Source organism: Mobula birostris, chromosome X, assembly GCF_030028105.1.
Source record: "Mobula birostris isolate sMobBir1 chromosome X, sMobBir1.hap1, whole genome shotgun sequence".
Lineage (NCBI taxonomy): Eukaryota > Metazoa > Chordata > Chondrichthyes > Myliobatiformes > Myliobatidae > Mobula > Mobula birostris.
In genome coordinates, this window is record NC_092402.1 from 72,612,753 (window position 1) to 72,629,208 (window position 16,456).

The following is a 16,456-nucleotide window of genomic DNA, read 5'->3' on the forward strand; positions in this document are numbered from 1 at the left end:
TATTCTGAGGAATTCCTGAAGCTGATCAACTTTGTTAACAAGTTATCTTTGCAAAGTATGATCCCAAACATTGGAAAAATTTCTCTAGATTATCTCCGTTGATCATTTTACCATGACTGCTTGATCCCACATCTGAGTTAAATTTTGCCTTGATGACAAGGGCAAGCAGTCTTGTATCTCCTCTGGAATTCAGCTGTTTTGTTTTGTGCAAAGGCTGAAGTCATCTCTAAAGCTATGGTGTTCTGGTAAAATCCTAAATTAATATTAGTTTAGCTAGAGATAGAATGAGTTCTGGAGTACAAACTTTCAGTAGTCCACCCAGAATGTTTGCTTATCCATGTCCCTAGCCATTTGCTGATTTTGCATAGAGTGAACAGAATTGACCAAAGTCTGACTTATAATTAGGACATATGATCTCTTGCATTGGTGGAGGGGGTGGCAACTCTTTTATAACTGTACCTTGTTTTGTCACCACCAATAGAGTTGGAAAATACTCTGAATATGAATTGCTGGTTGCTGCATTTAAATAAGAATTTGGAGGCTTTGGCAAAGCTGCAGAGGAGGTTCATCAGGATGGTGTCTAGAAACGAAAGTATTAGGAGAGGTTGAGCAAAATTGGATTGTTTTCTGTAGTGTATTGGATGCTGAGGAGTGACCTGATAAAGTATATAAAATTTATGAAAGGCATAGATGATGTAGATAGTCTTTTTCCCAGGGTCAAGTGTCAAATACTAGAAGACAGAGCTTTAAGATGAGAAGCAGAACGTTTAAAGGAAATATTTGAAGCAAGTTTCATGTACAGAGAGTGGTAGCTGCCTGGATGGCCCTGCCAGAAGAGGTAGTGGAAACAGATATAATGAGAACATTTAAGAGGCATTTAGATAGATATGTGTACAGACAGTGAATGGAGGGATATAAACCATTTGCAGGCAGATAGAATTAGTTTAAATTGGCATCATGGTCAACACTGACATTGTAGACCAAAATGCCTGTTCCTGTGCTGAACTGTTCTATGGTCTGATTGGCTATGATTTCAGTAAATGAGAGCATACTTGAAGGTTTGAGTAGCTGCCTTCTCTTGATTTGTATGTTCATCTACTCCCAGGAATTGTATTGAACATGGCTGAAGATATGTATTTACTACGGTTGCTAAAACTTTGCTTAACTAGTTGGGGGGAGAGTGTTCCCAGATTGGACAGTAGTTCCCACATCTTGGTGAGAATAGTGTTACCAAGTTCTTAGAGAGGACAAACTGAGTGACTCAGTCCAGTGTCTAGGTTAATAATAAATGATTCGTCCAGTTTTATTTTGGTTTACGTTTAGTAATCTGATGTAACTGAGGATGAAGTGCATGAAAGTTCTGAACCAAAACTTAAACTGTCTTTTTTATAGTTAAGTCCCCTCAAGGTCCAAAGTCTCATTTCCCTTTTGTGTTTTGTATGGTTAACTACTTGTTTTGACTAGTTGTATATGAACACAAGGACAATACCTCGCTTCACGACTTGAAAAATGCTCTAATTTAACTTTTTGGGTCCAGAGTTGTTGATTATCCACTTGGGCTAGATCCAGCCCTCTGCTTGGACCTTCTGCCTGCGGCTCACACCCAACTACACAGAGGACAAGCAAGCTGACCCTTCACAGCTGACAAGCACGCGGCATTGTCAGGCTCTGCCCTAAAACACCCTGGCCAGCTGACTTTTGACATGTTTTAAATGTGATTAATGGTCAGAGACAACTTAAATGTTCAAATAAATTTTAAGTTAAAAATAAAAGTTACAAAAAAATAAAATGTTAAAATAATGTAAACTAAATGAAACACTCTCCAACATTAATTTTCCACAGGATTGACGGTCCATTCCCTTGCATCGCCCCTGTTTGACGTCAGCAGTGAGCCAGTGGCAGAGTAGACAGACTAAAATGTGAACGAGCAATAGGCAGCCCACACATTCACAATATGATGAGTTATGAGGCTGGAGCACACAATTCAGCCTTAACACTTTAGTGCAGTCATCATCATCATTATGTGCTGTGTCATATAACATAGTTCTTAGCAAATTTTTCTACAGAAGTGGTTGGCCATTGCTGCCTTCTGGGCAGTGTTTTTACAAGACGGGTGACCGTAGCCATTATCAAAATTCTTCAGAGATTGTCTGCCTAGTGTCAGTGGTCGCATAACCAGGACTTGTGATATGCACCAGCTGCTCATGTGACCACCCACCACTTGCTCCCATGGCTTCAAAGCAGGTGCTACACCTTGCCCAAGGGTGACCTGCAGGCTAGTAGAGGGAAGGAGCACCTTACACCTCCTTTGGGAGAGATGTATTTCCACCCCGCCACCCAGTGCAGTACAGAGAGAATTCTGCTTGTTTGGAAGTGCCATGTGTCAGATGAACTGTTTGCCCACTTAGTTTGATGTAGAAGGTGACCTGAGAGATGTATAAAATCATGAGGGGTGTAGATGAGGTGGATTGTCACAGTCTTTTTCCCAGAGTAATGTGTATAAAACCAGAGGGTGAGAGGGAAAGGATTTAAAAGGGATCTGGTCACAACCAAGAGAAAATCTGCAGATGCTGGAAGTCTAAGCCGCACACACAAAATGCAAAACCCTTTGGCAGAACAGAAGGGTCTCGATCCGAAATGTTGACTGTACTTTTTCCCACAGATGCTGCCTGGTGTGCTGAGTTCCTCCAGCATTTTGTGTGATTTGGTCAAAAGGGATCTGGGGTGGGTTTATGGAATGAGCAGCCCGAGGAAGCTGTACAGGTGGGTACAATTTAAAAGACATTTAGATGGGTACATAGAAATGATTTCAAGGGATCTGGGTCAAATGAAGGCAAATAGGACTAGCTCAGATGAGCATTTCAGTCAGCAAAGTCTTGTTTCTATGCTGTATAACTATGACTATAGTAAAATGCTGATAATTCTGCACCCTTGGGACTTTGATGCCAGACTAGAGTATTTTCTGGACTGTTAGATGTTGCTCTTATCATACTTTTATTCCCACTTTATTTTGTGTGCTACGTGGTAGTATAATTTTTCTAGTGAACCTGTTGAGCTTAATTGGGGGGGAGGGGTAGATGTATTTCTAGAAAGCAGTCTGCATTGCGATTTTTGTTTTGGAAATGCAGATCTGTGTCACCTGCAAGTCTGTCAAGAAATGTGAGCTGAAAAGTACATCTTTTATTTATTTATTTGTTTGTTTATTATTTATTTATTTACCTACCTACCTACCAACCATTCCTCCTCTTTCTCTCTCCCCCCCACCCCCAAGATAAATTCTGTGAGTGAAATTTATTCTGTGTTTCAAATATTTGGGCAGTAGTTTGTGACTTCTATATGGCAAACTTCCATAACCCGAACGGCCGTAACACAAAGTTTGCATCTAATTTCTTGTCATATTCACACCTCTCTTTTTAACATTGGATTCCAACTCTGTTTATTTATATCTTTTCATCACACCTTAATTTGTCGAAGTGCTCGACATTGGAAGTTCAAAATAAATTTATTGTCAAATTACACTCTGTATCTCAATAAGTAAAAATAAATAATGTCACCATATACTACCTTGAGATTCAATTGCATCATTCACATTCAATACAATGTGAATAGAAATTTTATCCAAATGAATATTGAGAATGCCACAGTCATTGCTCTGAACCCTATCAGACTCAATTTCCTCACCTGCTCCATCCCTATTCCATGGCATCTCTCTGAGGCTGAACCAAACCAGACTGTTTCAAACTATATCTGACCTCCAAAAAGTGCCTTGGGATGCATATTATACTGTCACTGTCTGCCTTTATCCTCCTGAATAATATACTTACCTCAGCTTTTTTTTATGCTGAAACTCTTATCCAGATATTTGTCATACCTGGATCTGATCATTTGAATACACTTCCAGTTGCTCTTTCCTGCTTCATTCTTTCTTTCTTTCTTTCATTCCAATCCACCCCATAAACCAGATGTTAGCTAAGACACTATTAACCTTGACTTGCACCAAATACTGTTTAAATTACTAGCTTTGTGCTCCCTGTTGTATTGGCTCCTAGTAAAGCTCCAGTCAGATTCCAAATCCTTCCATTGTCTCAAGTTTTCAGACCCAGAACTCAACCATGTCTGTGCTCCAATTATGTCCTTGTTAACATTCCAAATTTTAATTGCTCATATTGTTTGATGGCCATAGTTTTCAACTGGTCAGAGGTCAATTTTAAAGACAACAGTTGAAAGCCGCTTTTTATGATCTGTCATTTGAAATGATCCTGGAAAATACAATGAAATGTTTTGCTGATTAATTGTACAACAAGCTGCTGTGGTTGTTTGTGCTTTGACAGAGACAGCAGAATGATTGAGATGTAGATTTGCAGGAAGAATGGATTTGAAGAGGGTTTACAGGCAAACTGTTTAAAAGGATGGATCTTTAGAGACATGCAATGCACTATGTAAAGACCAGATTCTGCAGGATGAGCAACACACACAAAATGCTGGAGAAACTCAGCAAATGAGGCAGCATCTATGGAGGGAATAAATGGTCAACGTTTTGGACCGAGACCCTTCATCTGGACTGGAAAAGAAGAGAGCAAATCTCTTTCTTCCCCCTCCTCCCAATCTGAACTACATTTGGTATAATTTTGCCTTTTGTTCTGATTACTAATCTTTGTAACTTGGTGTCATTTGCAAATTTGGATAAACAATTTAATTTGGTGAATGTTTGTGCCGCAGAAGAGATCCTTGGATAACACACATTGTCATGATCCTAATATCGATGCTGTTTTTCTTTTTACCCCACCCAACCCTGGCTATTTCTAGCTTTCCAACCCAAATCAATAGGCTACCATTATTTATTTGTGAACTGTTCTGTCAATCATCTGTTATTTGGAACTTCCATTGATTGATTTCTGGAATTTTAACGCCAGACCATCCTATTAATAAGTGCTAGGATATTCAGCTAGATTGATTGTATAGGGCTTGCCTGTGATAAAACTGTAGTGACTTTTTGATTAAAATTATTTGTTCAGGTTCTCAATTACCTAATTGACTTATTTTCCTGATACATTTCTTAAGCAAACTACAGACCATTGTCTTGTCTACAGCGAAGATTTTTGAGTTGTAAGATGGAAGTACTGGTGACAACTGTGGAAGCAATTTAACATGAAATAAGTTGGCTAAAATACTTTAACTGGTTAGTTGCTTGTCAGATATGTGAGATTATGGTATTAGCATTTGCAAAATACCAGTCAGTAGACAAGATGGGTAGCAGCAATGTCGGGAGTGAAGAAAGGCTTTAGGATTAAATTGCGTTTATTTCCATGCAAGAGGCCTTACAGGTAAAGATAAGGAGGACGAACTCAAGCATGGTTACTGTCTTTGGGCTGGGATACTCTAGCCATTACAGAAACTTGGATAAGGGAGGGACAGGGCCAACAGCTAAATGTTCCATGGTGCAGGTGCTATCGGTGGAGGCAAGAGAGGGGGAGTTGCATTTCTGATTGAGGAAAACATCACAGTAGCAGTCGGAGATGAAATCTCTGAGGCTTTATGGGTGGAACTGAGAATAGGAAAGTGATGGTCACCTTGTTGAGATTGTACTAAAGACCCCCTAATAGTCAATGAAAATTAGGGGAGGAAATATGCAAGGAGGTTGTAGGTAGTTGTAGAAGTAGAAGTGTTTCGAGAGGCTCGTCATGAGGCACATCAAGACCCTGCTGCCCCCCTCACTGGACCCCCTGCAGTTCACATACCGTCCCAACCATTCAACAGACAATGCCTTTGCCATCAAATTCCTGGATGCACCTAACAAACTCTACTCTGTCCAACCCCTTATCACTAAGGAAATCATTGTCCATATTGACAGTCCTCTTGTTTTTTTGGACCTTTCCCTAATCTGCTTGCTTTTCTGTTCCTCAGTGCTCTAGTGGCTGTTGAGAGGGGTCTGCAGTATAATCCCATCAGAGTGATTGCAGTTTTATTATTTTTGAGTTCTACTCTTAAAATATACCGATTATTCTCCATTAATCCCTGCCTTTCCAAGTGTAAATTAATCCTGTCGCTCAGAATTTTTCCAATAACCTCCCTATGACTAATGTTAAATGGTCTAGTCTGTAATTACCAGGTTTATTCCTGCTGCCTTTCTTCAGTAAAGGTGCTGCATGGCTGTCCTCTAGTCATTTGGTACCTCATTCATTCCCCAAGTGCTGGAAAACAATTAGAGGTGCTGGGACCTTTGTAACTTGTATAATGATTTGGATGTGAATAAAACCATAAGATATAGGAGCAGAATTAGACCATCTGGCCCGTCAAGCCTGCTCTGCCATTCCATCATGGCTGATTTATTATCCCTCTCAACTCGATTTTCCTGCCTTCTCCCTGTAACCTTTGACACCCTGACTAATCAAGAACCTATTAACCTCAACTTTAAATATACCCAATGACTTGTCCCCTTGCAGATATCAACGGATTCACCACCCTCTGACTAAAGAAATCCCTCATCTCCATTCTAAATGGACGTCCCTCTATTCTGACACTGTGCCCTCTAGTCCTAGACTTCCCCACTATAGGAAACATCTCTCTACATCCACTGTATATAGGCCTTTCAATATTTGGTAGGTTTTGTTCTTCTGAACTTCTGCAAGTACAGACCCAGAGCCATCAAACACTCCTCATAAATTAACCCTTTCGTCCCCACATTTATTCTCCTGAACCTTCTTTGGAGCCTCTCCAATGCCAGAACATCTCTTCTCAGATAAGATGCCCAAAACTGCTCATAATACTTCGTGTGGTCTGATCAATAGCTTATAAATGTACGAGGAATGGTTAGTAAGTAGTGAATGATGCAAAAATGAGTGTAGGATCTGATCAATAGCTTATAAATGTACGAGGAATGGTTAATAAGTAGTGAATGATGCAAAAATGAGTGTAGGATGGTGAAGGAATTAACAGTGAAATTACAAGGGGGCTTTGGTAACCGAGGCAAGTGGGTCAAGGGCTTTCAATTTGGCTAAGTATGAAGTGCTGTAGTTGGGAGAGTTAAACCAAGGTAGTACTTGCACAGTGAAGTGATCATCAGTTAAGGTATTGAGTATAACAGGTGGGACGTTATGTTACAGTGTGCAAGGCACTGATGAGATCGCACTTGGAGTATCATGTACAGTTTTGATTGCCTTATTACAGGATAGGCATCATTAAATTGGGAAAAGTATGGAGAAAATTTACAAGGATGTTTCCAGAACTTGAGGGCCTGAGTTTTAGGAAGAGGTTAGGTGGGCTAAGACTTTATTCCTTGCAATGTACAAGTGTATAAGATTGTGAGGGATAAAGATAGGGTGCACGCACATAGTCTTTTCCCCAGGGAACAGAAACTACAAACTGGAGAGCACAGGCTTAAAGTGGGACGTGAAAGGTTTAAAATGGACTGAGGTCGGCTTTGTCTCTTGGGTGATAGGACAATGATGCCTAATGTAAACAATGATAAATTTACTATTTTAAAGGTGGGTCTCATCACAGTTGCAAGAATTATATTGCAAAACTGGAAAAAACCCACGTGTCCCACTGTGAAGGAATGGACTGAGGAAATATTAAGATTTCATCATATGAACACATGTTGGGAAGAATCAACAGTGAGGGAAAAGTGCAAGACGCATGGGATCAATTTTGGTTGTATGTTAATTTAAACTTAAATTAGAACTTCTTTCTGTTTCTAAGTTTTATTTGTTTTCCTGTCATGGGATGGCTGTGTAAATATGCTGTACTGTATCTGCTCTATGACATGCTGTGCTGCTTTGTTAAATAAGAATAAATAATAATAAAAATTTGAATTATAAAAAAAATAAAATGGACCTGAGGGACAAAGTCTTCATGAATAGGGTGGTGTGTATATGGAAGGAGCTGCCAGTGAAACTGGTTGAGATAGGTACATTGTCAACATTTAAAACACCTTTTGGCACCCCGATCAAAATTACTGTTACTGTGAATAGCTAAGCGAGTAAAAGATGACCTGATTTCCAAAAGGCATAAAGTTAAAGATGACACATTGCTTTAATATTTTAAGCAAGATTATTTTTTTATTTCCATCTTTTACAGTTTCAAAATAACAGAAAGGGAAAAGGGCCCGAAGCAAAAGTTTGGGCACCCTGCATGGCCAGTACTTAGTAACACCCCCTTTGGCAAGTATCACAGCTTGTAAATGCTTTCTGTAGCCAGCTAAGAGTCTTTCAATTCTCGTTTGGGGGATTTTCGCCCTTTCTTCCTTGCAAAGGCTTTTAGTTCTGTGAGATTCTTGGGCCGTCTTGCATGCACTGTTCTTTTGAGGTCTATCCACAGATTTTCGATGATGTTTAGGTCGGGGGACTGTGAGGGCCATGGCAAAACCTTCAGCTTGCACCTCTTGAGGTAGTCCATTGTGGATTTTGAGGTGTGTTTAGGATCATTATCCTGTTGTAGAAGCCATCCTCTTTTCATCTTTGGCTTTTTTTTTATAGATGGTGTGATGTTTGCTTCCAGAATTTGCTGGTATTTAATTGAATTCATTCTTCCCTCTACCAGTGAAATGTTCCCTGTGCTGCAACACAAGCCCAAAACATGATCGATCCACCCCCATGCTTAACAGTTGGAGAGGTGTTCTTTTCATGAAATTCTGCACCCTTCTTTCTCCAAACATACCTTTGCTCATTGCGGCCAAAAAGTTAACTTCATTAGTCCACAGGACTTGTTTCCAAAATGCATCAGGCTTGTTTAGATGTTCCTTTGCAAACTTTTGACGTTGAATTTTGTGGTGAGGATACAGGAAAGGTTTTCTTTTGATGACTCTTCCATGAGGTCATATTTGTGCAGGTATCGCTGCACAGTAGAACGATGCACCACCACTCCAGAGCCTGCTAAATCTTCCTGAAGGCCTTTTGCAGTCAAACGGGGGTTTTGATTTGCCTTTCTAGCAATCCTACGAGCAGTTCTCTCGGAAAGTTTTCTTGGTCTTCCAGACCTCAACTTGACCTCCACCATTCCTGTTAACTGCCATTTCTTAATTACATTACAAACTGAGGAAACGGCTACCTGAAAACACTTTGCTATCTTCTTATAGCCTTCTCCTGCTTTGTGGGCATCATTTATTTTAATTTTCAGAGTGCTAGGCAGCTGCTTAGAGGGGCCCATGGCTGCTGATTGTTGGGACAAGGTTTGAGGAGTCAGGGTATTTATAAAGCTTTGAAATTTGCATCATCTGGCCTTTCCTGATGATGACTGTGAACAAGCCATAGCCCTAACAAGCTAAGTAAGGTCTGAGACTTTGGTAAAAGTTATCTGAGAGCTCAAATCTCTTGGGGTGCCCAAACTTCTGCATGGTGCTGCTTTCCTTTTTTTTCCACTCTACAATTGTACAAAACAAAAATAATACACTAATCTCGCTTAAAATGTTGAAAAGAATGTTTCTTCTTTAACCTTATGACTTCTGGAGATCAGTTCATCTTCTACTCACTTAACTATTCACAGTAACAGAAATTTTGACCGGGGTGCCCAAATGTTTTATTTAGATCTCGCCTCTGTACTATCATCTTCAAGGAGCGGCGCCTTAGAAAGGCGGCGTCCGTTATTAAGGATCCCCATCACCCAGGACATGCCCTCTTCTCATTGTTAACTGTTAGGAAAGAGGTACAGAAGCCTGAAGGCACACTCTCAATGATTCAGGAACAGCTTCTTCCCCTCTCCCATACGATTCCTAAATGGACATTGAACCCATGAACACTACCTCACTACTTATTTCTGTTTTTGCACTGCTATTTTAATTTAATTATTTAATATACATATACTTACTGTAATTCATTGATTTTCCATATTTATCATGTATTGCAACGTACTACTGCGAAGTTAACAAATTTCATGACATATGCCGATGATATTAAACTTGATTCTGATTCTAAATACTTTTCATACACTGTTTTTAGAAAGCAGGATAGATGTATGCCGAGCAAGATGCCACAACAACTAGTGACCAGATGATCTGTTTTTAGTCATGGTAATCTGTTATTAGAGTTATTTGCATTCATTTGATGTCAGTAGATACTGCAGGAATGCATTGATAAGATAATAGCAGGGACAAGATGACAGATGGAATTCACTATTCCATTGCTGTATAACTTTAGGATTTCACACTGGCTGATGTAAGCCTGTCACTGCATACACTGAGGTGCAGTGCAGAGAATTCATTTGGCCATCAGGTTGTGGCAAGTTCAAGGCACGCTGCAATGAAGGCTTTTACCTTTTACAGTGGTAATGCTCATTCAGAGGAATAACCAGAATATGTCTGCTTTCCCTGAATCTATGACTCAGAAAGAGATCTCATATTTGCACTGTGCAATGCTGTTTTAAATTCTCCTCTGTACTGCTTCAGTTATGATAGAATAATAACTTCATACCCTAGCCCTGAAAGCCCAGTAACATGCTTCTACTGGATCTTTCTGTTTGGTTTGACCTTTGCTAGTCCTTTTATTGTGCAGCCTAGTAGTTTGCAGAGAGCTGTGAATGGTTCAGTTATTTAAAATGTTCAGGCTGAGCCACTATCAGTATTGAAAGAAATCAGCATGTTTGCACTCTGGCTTTTTGTTCTCTTATCTGACTCAAAATGCACTCTTGCATAAAGGGAGTGAGGACATAACAGGTGGCGAAATCTAGAAACAAAGTAAAAGCATGCACGTACATATGGCACTTTTCACTATCTCAGAATGATGTACATTGAAATGCTGTGTGCAATCTTTTATTCAATAGACTTCTTAGTAAAATTAAACTAGAAGGATTGCGTTCTATTCTAGAATTGTCTATGTATTTGACACTGCCAACACATGTTCTTCATTGGAACTGTATGGAAACTTCCTAATCAGCACCCAGAATCCCTTCCTTGCTACTCTCTTCTCTCATATGATCTGCTGTGTTACTTTTCTGTACAAGTATGTGTGAAATAGTGATCTCTTTCCCCGTGGGCCATTTATAACTTCTGTGAGATAACATGTAAGTTTTGGGGCTAATTCGTATCTCATTACTTAGTGCCTAGAGATTTCATTGATTAATGCTTTGTGTAAGATATTTTGAAAGGATGAGATGAGAGTAAATAGTTGCAGTTGTAAAAATCGTAAGTTGGAGAATAATTTTATTCAATATTGTCATATAACATTCACATGGTCTATTTTAATGTTGACTAACAGCATTCTGCTGTTTGGAAAGAAAAGCAATTCTAGTCTGGAATCTCCAGGAATTGAAAGTGTATCTTCTGTGAACAAACTCCGAGAAAATAAAGAACTTGCATATCTTTAATTGATTTAACTGATTCCTTGGAAGTTCTATCCTCAGAATTGCTTTTCTGCTGGGTCGTTTAATAATAACTGCTTACATATGCCCTCTGAATATGGTGGCTTGGATGGAATTTAGATCATGGACATGGCCTTGCTATATCATCAATTAATATCACTTGGCTTGCTCATAATGTAAAGCACAGCATGTCAATTTTTTTCTAGCTGTGTTATGGACCACAATAGGTACATAGTAATTAAGCAGTTTGTTGTAATGAAAAGATGGTATTTATTTCTTGTGTCAGCCAATGACCCCAGCTGTGGGTAAATAACCCATCAGCCTCAGGAGAGACGAAGGCCACAGGAGTAAACCCAGACAGAAGATCCAAAGTGGAGCCCCTAAGGCAGCTGGATATCACTGTACATCCTTCCAGGAGCTCCTGCAGCCAAGCTGGTGCCAAAGGTATTGCTTCATCTGCTTTCCTTTGGACTACACCAGTGAGGCCAAGAGGGGGATCTTGACAGCTGGGCATCCCTAGATCTCCATACCTTCTGCCCATGCTTGTGCCCCAGAGAGGTCACTCCAGTGATTCTGTTCGCAGCAACAGAATGGACTGACCCATAGCACACACTATAGTTCCATTGTCCTTCAAGACAGATGAATGCCATCATCACCAGCCAGTGAGTTCGGCTTGGGATATGCAGTATGGTCAATTTACTCAGACCCATAGTTTATTGTATGAGTGGAGGGAAATAATGTGTAACAGAAACTACTACATCTTCAAATAAAAGCAGGGAAATTTCTGCAGTAAATATAGAGTATAGAAATTACAGATTATGTGCATAGTTGATCCCAGTCATTCAGTGATGCAGCTGACAGACCCTTGATGGGAACTTACCCAATCTGCCTGTATTTCACTTTATTTGTCTTTTATTTTTCAATTGATCATTTCTAATCAGAGTGGTTGCAGTAAAACCTGTGGATCAAAGTCCATGGTTTTCATTACAAGACCTTTGTGTTTGATGTTCCAAAGTACAGGTCGACGTTCACTAATCCAACTACCTGTAATCCGGTTCCTTCGATAATCCGCACTGATTTCAAATTTTCTGGGCCACAGTACCAATCTGCTGTGTATTGTTCTTTCTTTCTTTTTAAATCTTTTTATTGAATAAGTAAACAAAAAGGTAAGCCATATAGGTGCTAATACACTGTTAGAATATAATAAAATTACAGGAGATATTAATACAGAAAAAAAGTGATACAAACAATGTAATTTAAACATAACATACTAAGGTAACATAATAGTATACTAATTTTTATATATATCAATAGAGAAAAGGAAAAAAAAAACCCCAAAAAAAACCCACCGTGCAACTAACTAAAAGCAAAGCAAAGCAATGGGCTAACTTGGAACCAAGTGGAGTTAAAGAACTTAAAATCACGTCCTCAAACCCGACCTCCATTAAAAACAGTAAAAAAAAAACAAGAAGGGTATATAAATATGGAGCAAAAAAGAGAAGAAAAAAAAATTACAGTAAATGAAAATATTGAATAAAAGATCTCCAGGTCTGTTCAAATTTAGGTGAGGAATCATAAAGATTGCTTCTAATTTTCTCCAAATTCAAGCATAATATCGTCCAAAAAAAGGTGGTTGTTGCATTAAGCTCTTTCCAATGTTGTAAGATACATCTTTTCGCCATTAAAGTAAGAAATGCAATCATTCTACGGGCTGAAGGAGAAAGATTACTGGAAATTTTAGGTAGTCCAAAGATAGCAGTAATAGGATGAGGAGAGATATCTATATTCAATACCTTTGAGATAATATTAAAAATGTCTCTCCAAAAAGTTTCCAGAGTAGGACAAGACCAAAACATATGAGTTAAAGAAGCTATCTGCCCTGGACATCTATCACAAGAAGGATTAATATGAGAATAAAAGCGAGCTAATTTATCTTTGGACATATGTGCTCTATGAACAACTTTAAATTGAATTAGGGAATGTTTAGCACAGATAGAGGAAGTATTGACTAATTGTAAAATCTGCCCCCAATCATCCACGGAAATGATAGAGCCTAATTCCTGTTCCCAATCTACCCTAATCTTATCAAATGGAGCTTTCCTGAGTTTCATAATAATATTATAAATCATAGCCGATGCACCTTTCTGACATGGGTTAAGGTTAATTATAGTATCTAAAATGTATGTAGGAGGAAGCATTGGAAAAGAAGAAAGTATAGTACTTTGGAAATTTCTAACTTGTAGATATCTAAAAAAATGTATTCTTGATAAATTATATTTATTAGATAATTGTTCAAAAGACATAAGGGAGCCATCTAAAAATAAATCCAAAAACCGTGAAATACCCTTAGTCTTCCAAATTTGAAAAGCACGATCCGTAAAAGAGGGAGGAAAAAATGTTACCTAAAATAGGAATCGCTAGCCCAAATTGGTTAAGATCAAAAAGTTTTCTGAATTGAAACCAAATATGTAAGGTATATTTAACTATTGGGTTAGATACCTGTTTGAGGCGTTTCAAATCAAAAGGAAGAGAGGAACCTAAAATAGAGCCAAGTGTATAGCCCTGAACAGATTGTAATTCCAATGCTACCCATTTAGGAATGTATAGTATATCCTGGTCAAGTAACCAAAATTTCATATGTGGAATATTAATTGCCCAATAATAGAATCTAAAGTTAGGTAGTGCTAAACCTCCATCTCTCTTAGCTTTCTGTAAATGTATTTTACCCAGTCTCGGGTTTTATTTTGCCAAATAAATGAAGAAATTTTTGAGTCAACTTTATCAAAAAAAGATTTTGGAACAAAAATCGGTAATGTCTGAAATATATATAAAAATTTTGGCAGAAAAAACATCTTAACTGCATTAATACGACCAATCAAAGTTAAATATAAAGGAAACCATTTAGATGAAAGTTGAATAATATGGTCAATTAAGGGTAAAAAGTTAATCTTAAATAAATCTTTGTACTTAGAAGTAATTTTAATCCCAAGATATGAAAAATAATTATTAATCAATTTAAACGGAAAGTTACGATATAAGGGAAGTTGTTTATTAATCGGGAAAAGTTCACTCTTACTAAGATTTAATTTATAACCTGAAAAGAGACTAAATTGTGCTAATAACTCTAAAACAGCAGGGATGGATTTTTGAGGATTAGAAATATATAAACGTAAGTCATCAGCATAGAGTGATATTTTATGGGACTTTAAGCCCCAAGTTATCCCAGTAATATTTGGAGATTCTCGAATGGCAATTGCAAGAGATTCTAATGCAATATCAAATAATAAAGGACTAAGAGGACAACCTTGTCGAGTACCTCAAAAAAGAGGGAAAAAAGGTGAGCTTAGAGAGTTAGTACGGACCGAGGCCACAGGAGAATGATATAACAGTTTGATCCAGAATATAAATTTCGAGCTAAAATTAAACATTTCAAGCACCTTAAATAAGTAAGGCCATTCTACTCTATCAAAAGCTTTCTCAGCATCTAAAGAGATAACACACTCAGGAACATTTTGTGAGGGGGTATAAACAATATTTAACAGTGCGAATATTATAAAAAGAGTAACGACCTTTAATAAAACCCGTTTGGTCTTCCAAAATAATAAAAGGAAGTACTTTTTCTAATCTGTTTGCTAATAACTTAGAAAAAATTTTAGAATCAACATTTAATAAAGATATTGGTCTATAAGATGCACATTGAGCAGGATCTTTATCCTTCTTTAATATTAGAGAGATTGACGCTCTATTGAAAGATTTGGGAAGTTTACCAAGTTTTAATGAAGCCTCAAAAACCCTACAGAACCAAGAGGTTAATGAAGGTGCAAAATATTTATAAAATTCTATGGTAAACCCATCAGGGCCAGGAGCTTTCCCCAAATTCATAGAGGAAATAACATTCTTAATCTCATCAGTGGTAATGGGAGTATCTAGCATAGAAGACATATCCTGTGAAATCTTGGGGAAGTCTAGGTTATCTAAAAAATCATTCATATATTTAGAGTCTCGAGGAGACTCTGATTGATATAAGGAAGAATAAAAATCAAAGAAGGTTTGATTAATCCCCGCATGATCAAGTATCAATCGGTCATTTTGATTATAAATCTGATTAATTTGAGATTTAGCATAATTAGACTTCAATTGGTTAGCCAACAGTTTGCCAATTTTGTCACTGTGTACATAAAATTCACTTCTTTAATTGGTTTACTTTTGTAACTGGTTTACTTTTGTAAATTGGTTTAATTTTGTCACTGTGTACATAAAATTCACTTCTTTAATTGGTTTACAATCGAGGACGAAAGTAATAAACTGTGTTCCATTTGAAGTTCAGTTCTTTGTTTATATAACTCCTCAGAGGGAGCTGTAACATATTTCTTATCAATTTCCTTAATCTTGTCCACAATTACCAACTCCTCCTGCTTCAGCTCCTTCCTCAAAGCAGCAGAATACGAAATAATCTGACCACGAATATAAGCTTTAAAAGTATCCCAAAGAATGTTCACAGAAATATCCTCTGTATAGTTGATTGTAAAAAAAAAGATCAATCTGTTCATTCATAAAGTTAACAAAGTCCGAGTCAGTGTTGTTTTGGTTGCGCTAGATCTGTTCACATGTTGGCATGCTCTTGTAAGCACAGACAGGCGATTCCTGCTTGTTTTCCTGCATTTATTAGTATCATCTGTGTGAGGCACAGCCGCCCGGCACCTGCATGTGCTGGGCCAGTCCGCTTTCTCGCCCGCCTGCCGGCAGTCGCGCACTGCCCTCCAACGTTGCCTGGCTGACGCTCCGTTCTCTTCTGCCTACAACCTCAGATCGGACGTGGTGACCTGCTGAATTTAAGCATATTACTAACCGGAGGAAAAGAAACTAATGAGGATTCCCTCAATAACTGCAAGTACAATGTAGCCTTTGGGGTAACTGCAAGTCTGTTTCTTTGCTATCGCTTAGCTCACACCTGAGTGCTGGTAGTGGCTGCTCCTTATTTTTTGCCGGTGGGGAGGGGAGATTGTTGCTCACTACCACTTATGCACCGGGGGGGGGGGGGGGGGGGGGGGGGAGACTTTGGAGTTCTAACATTTAATTGTTGTTCATTCTTCAGGGCACTCCTCTGTTTTTTGTGGATGGTTGTGAAGAAAAAGCATTTCAGGATGTATATTGTATACATTCCTCT

At 38.4% G+C, this 16,456-nt stretch overlaps 1 protein-coding gene across 1 annotated transcript in view; it reads left to right on the plus strand.

The window, feature by feature from the left end:
* LOC140191807 (glycylpeptide N-tetradecanoyltransferase 1-like) overlaps positions 1-16,456 on the plus strand; it is a 95,908-nt gene that overhangs the window by 25,519 nt on the left and 53,933 nt on the right. The window contains exon 4 of the mRNA XM_072249588.1: positions 5,618-5,637. Coding sequence (XP_072105689.1) covers positions 5,618-5,637 — 20 coding nt within the window. The remainder of the gene's footprint in view (positions 1-5,617; positions 5,638-16,456) is intronic.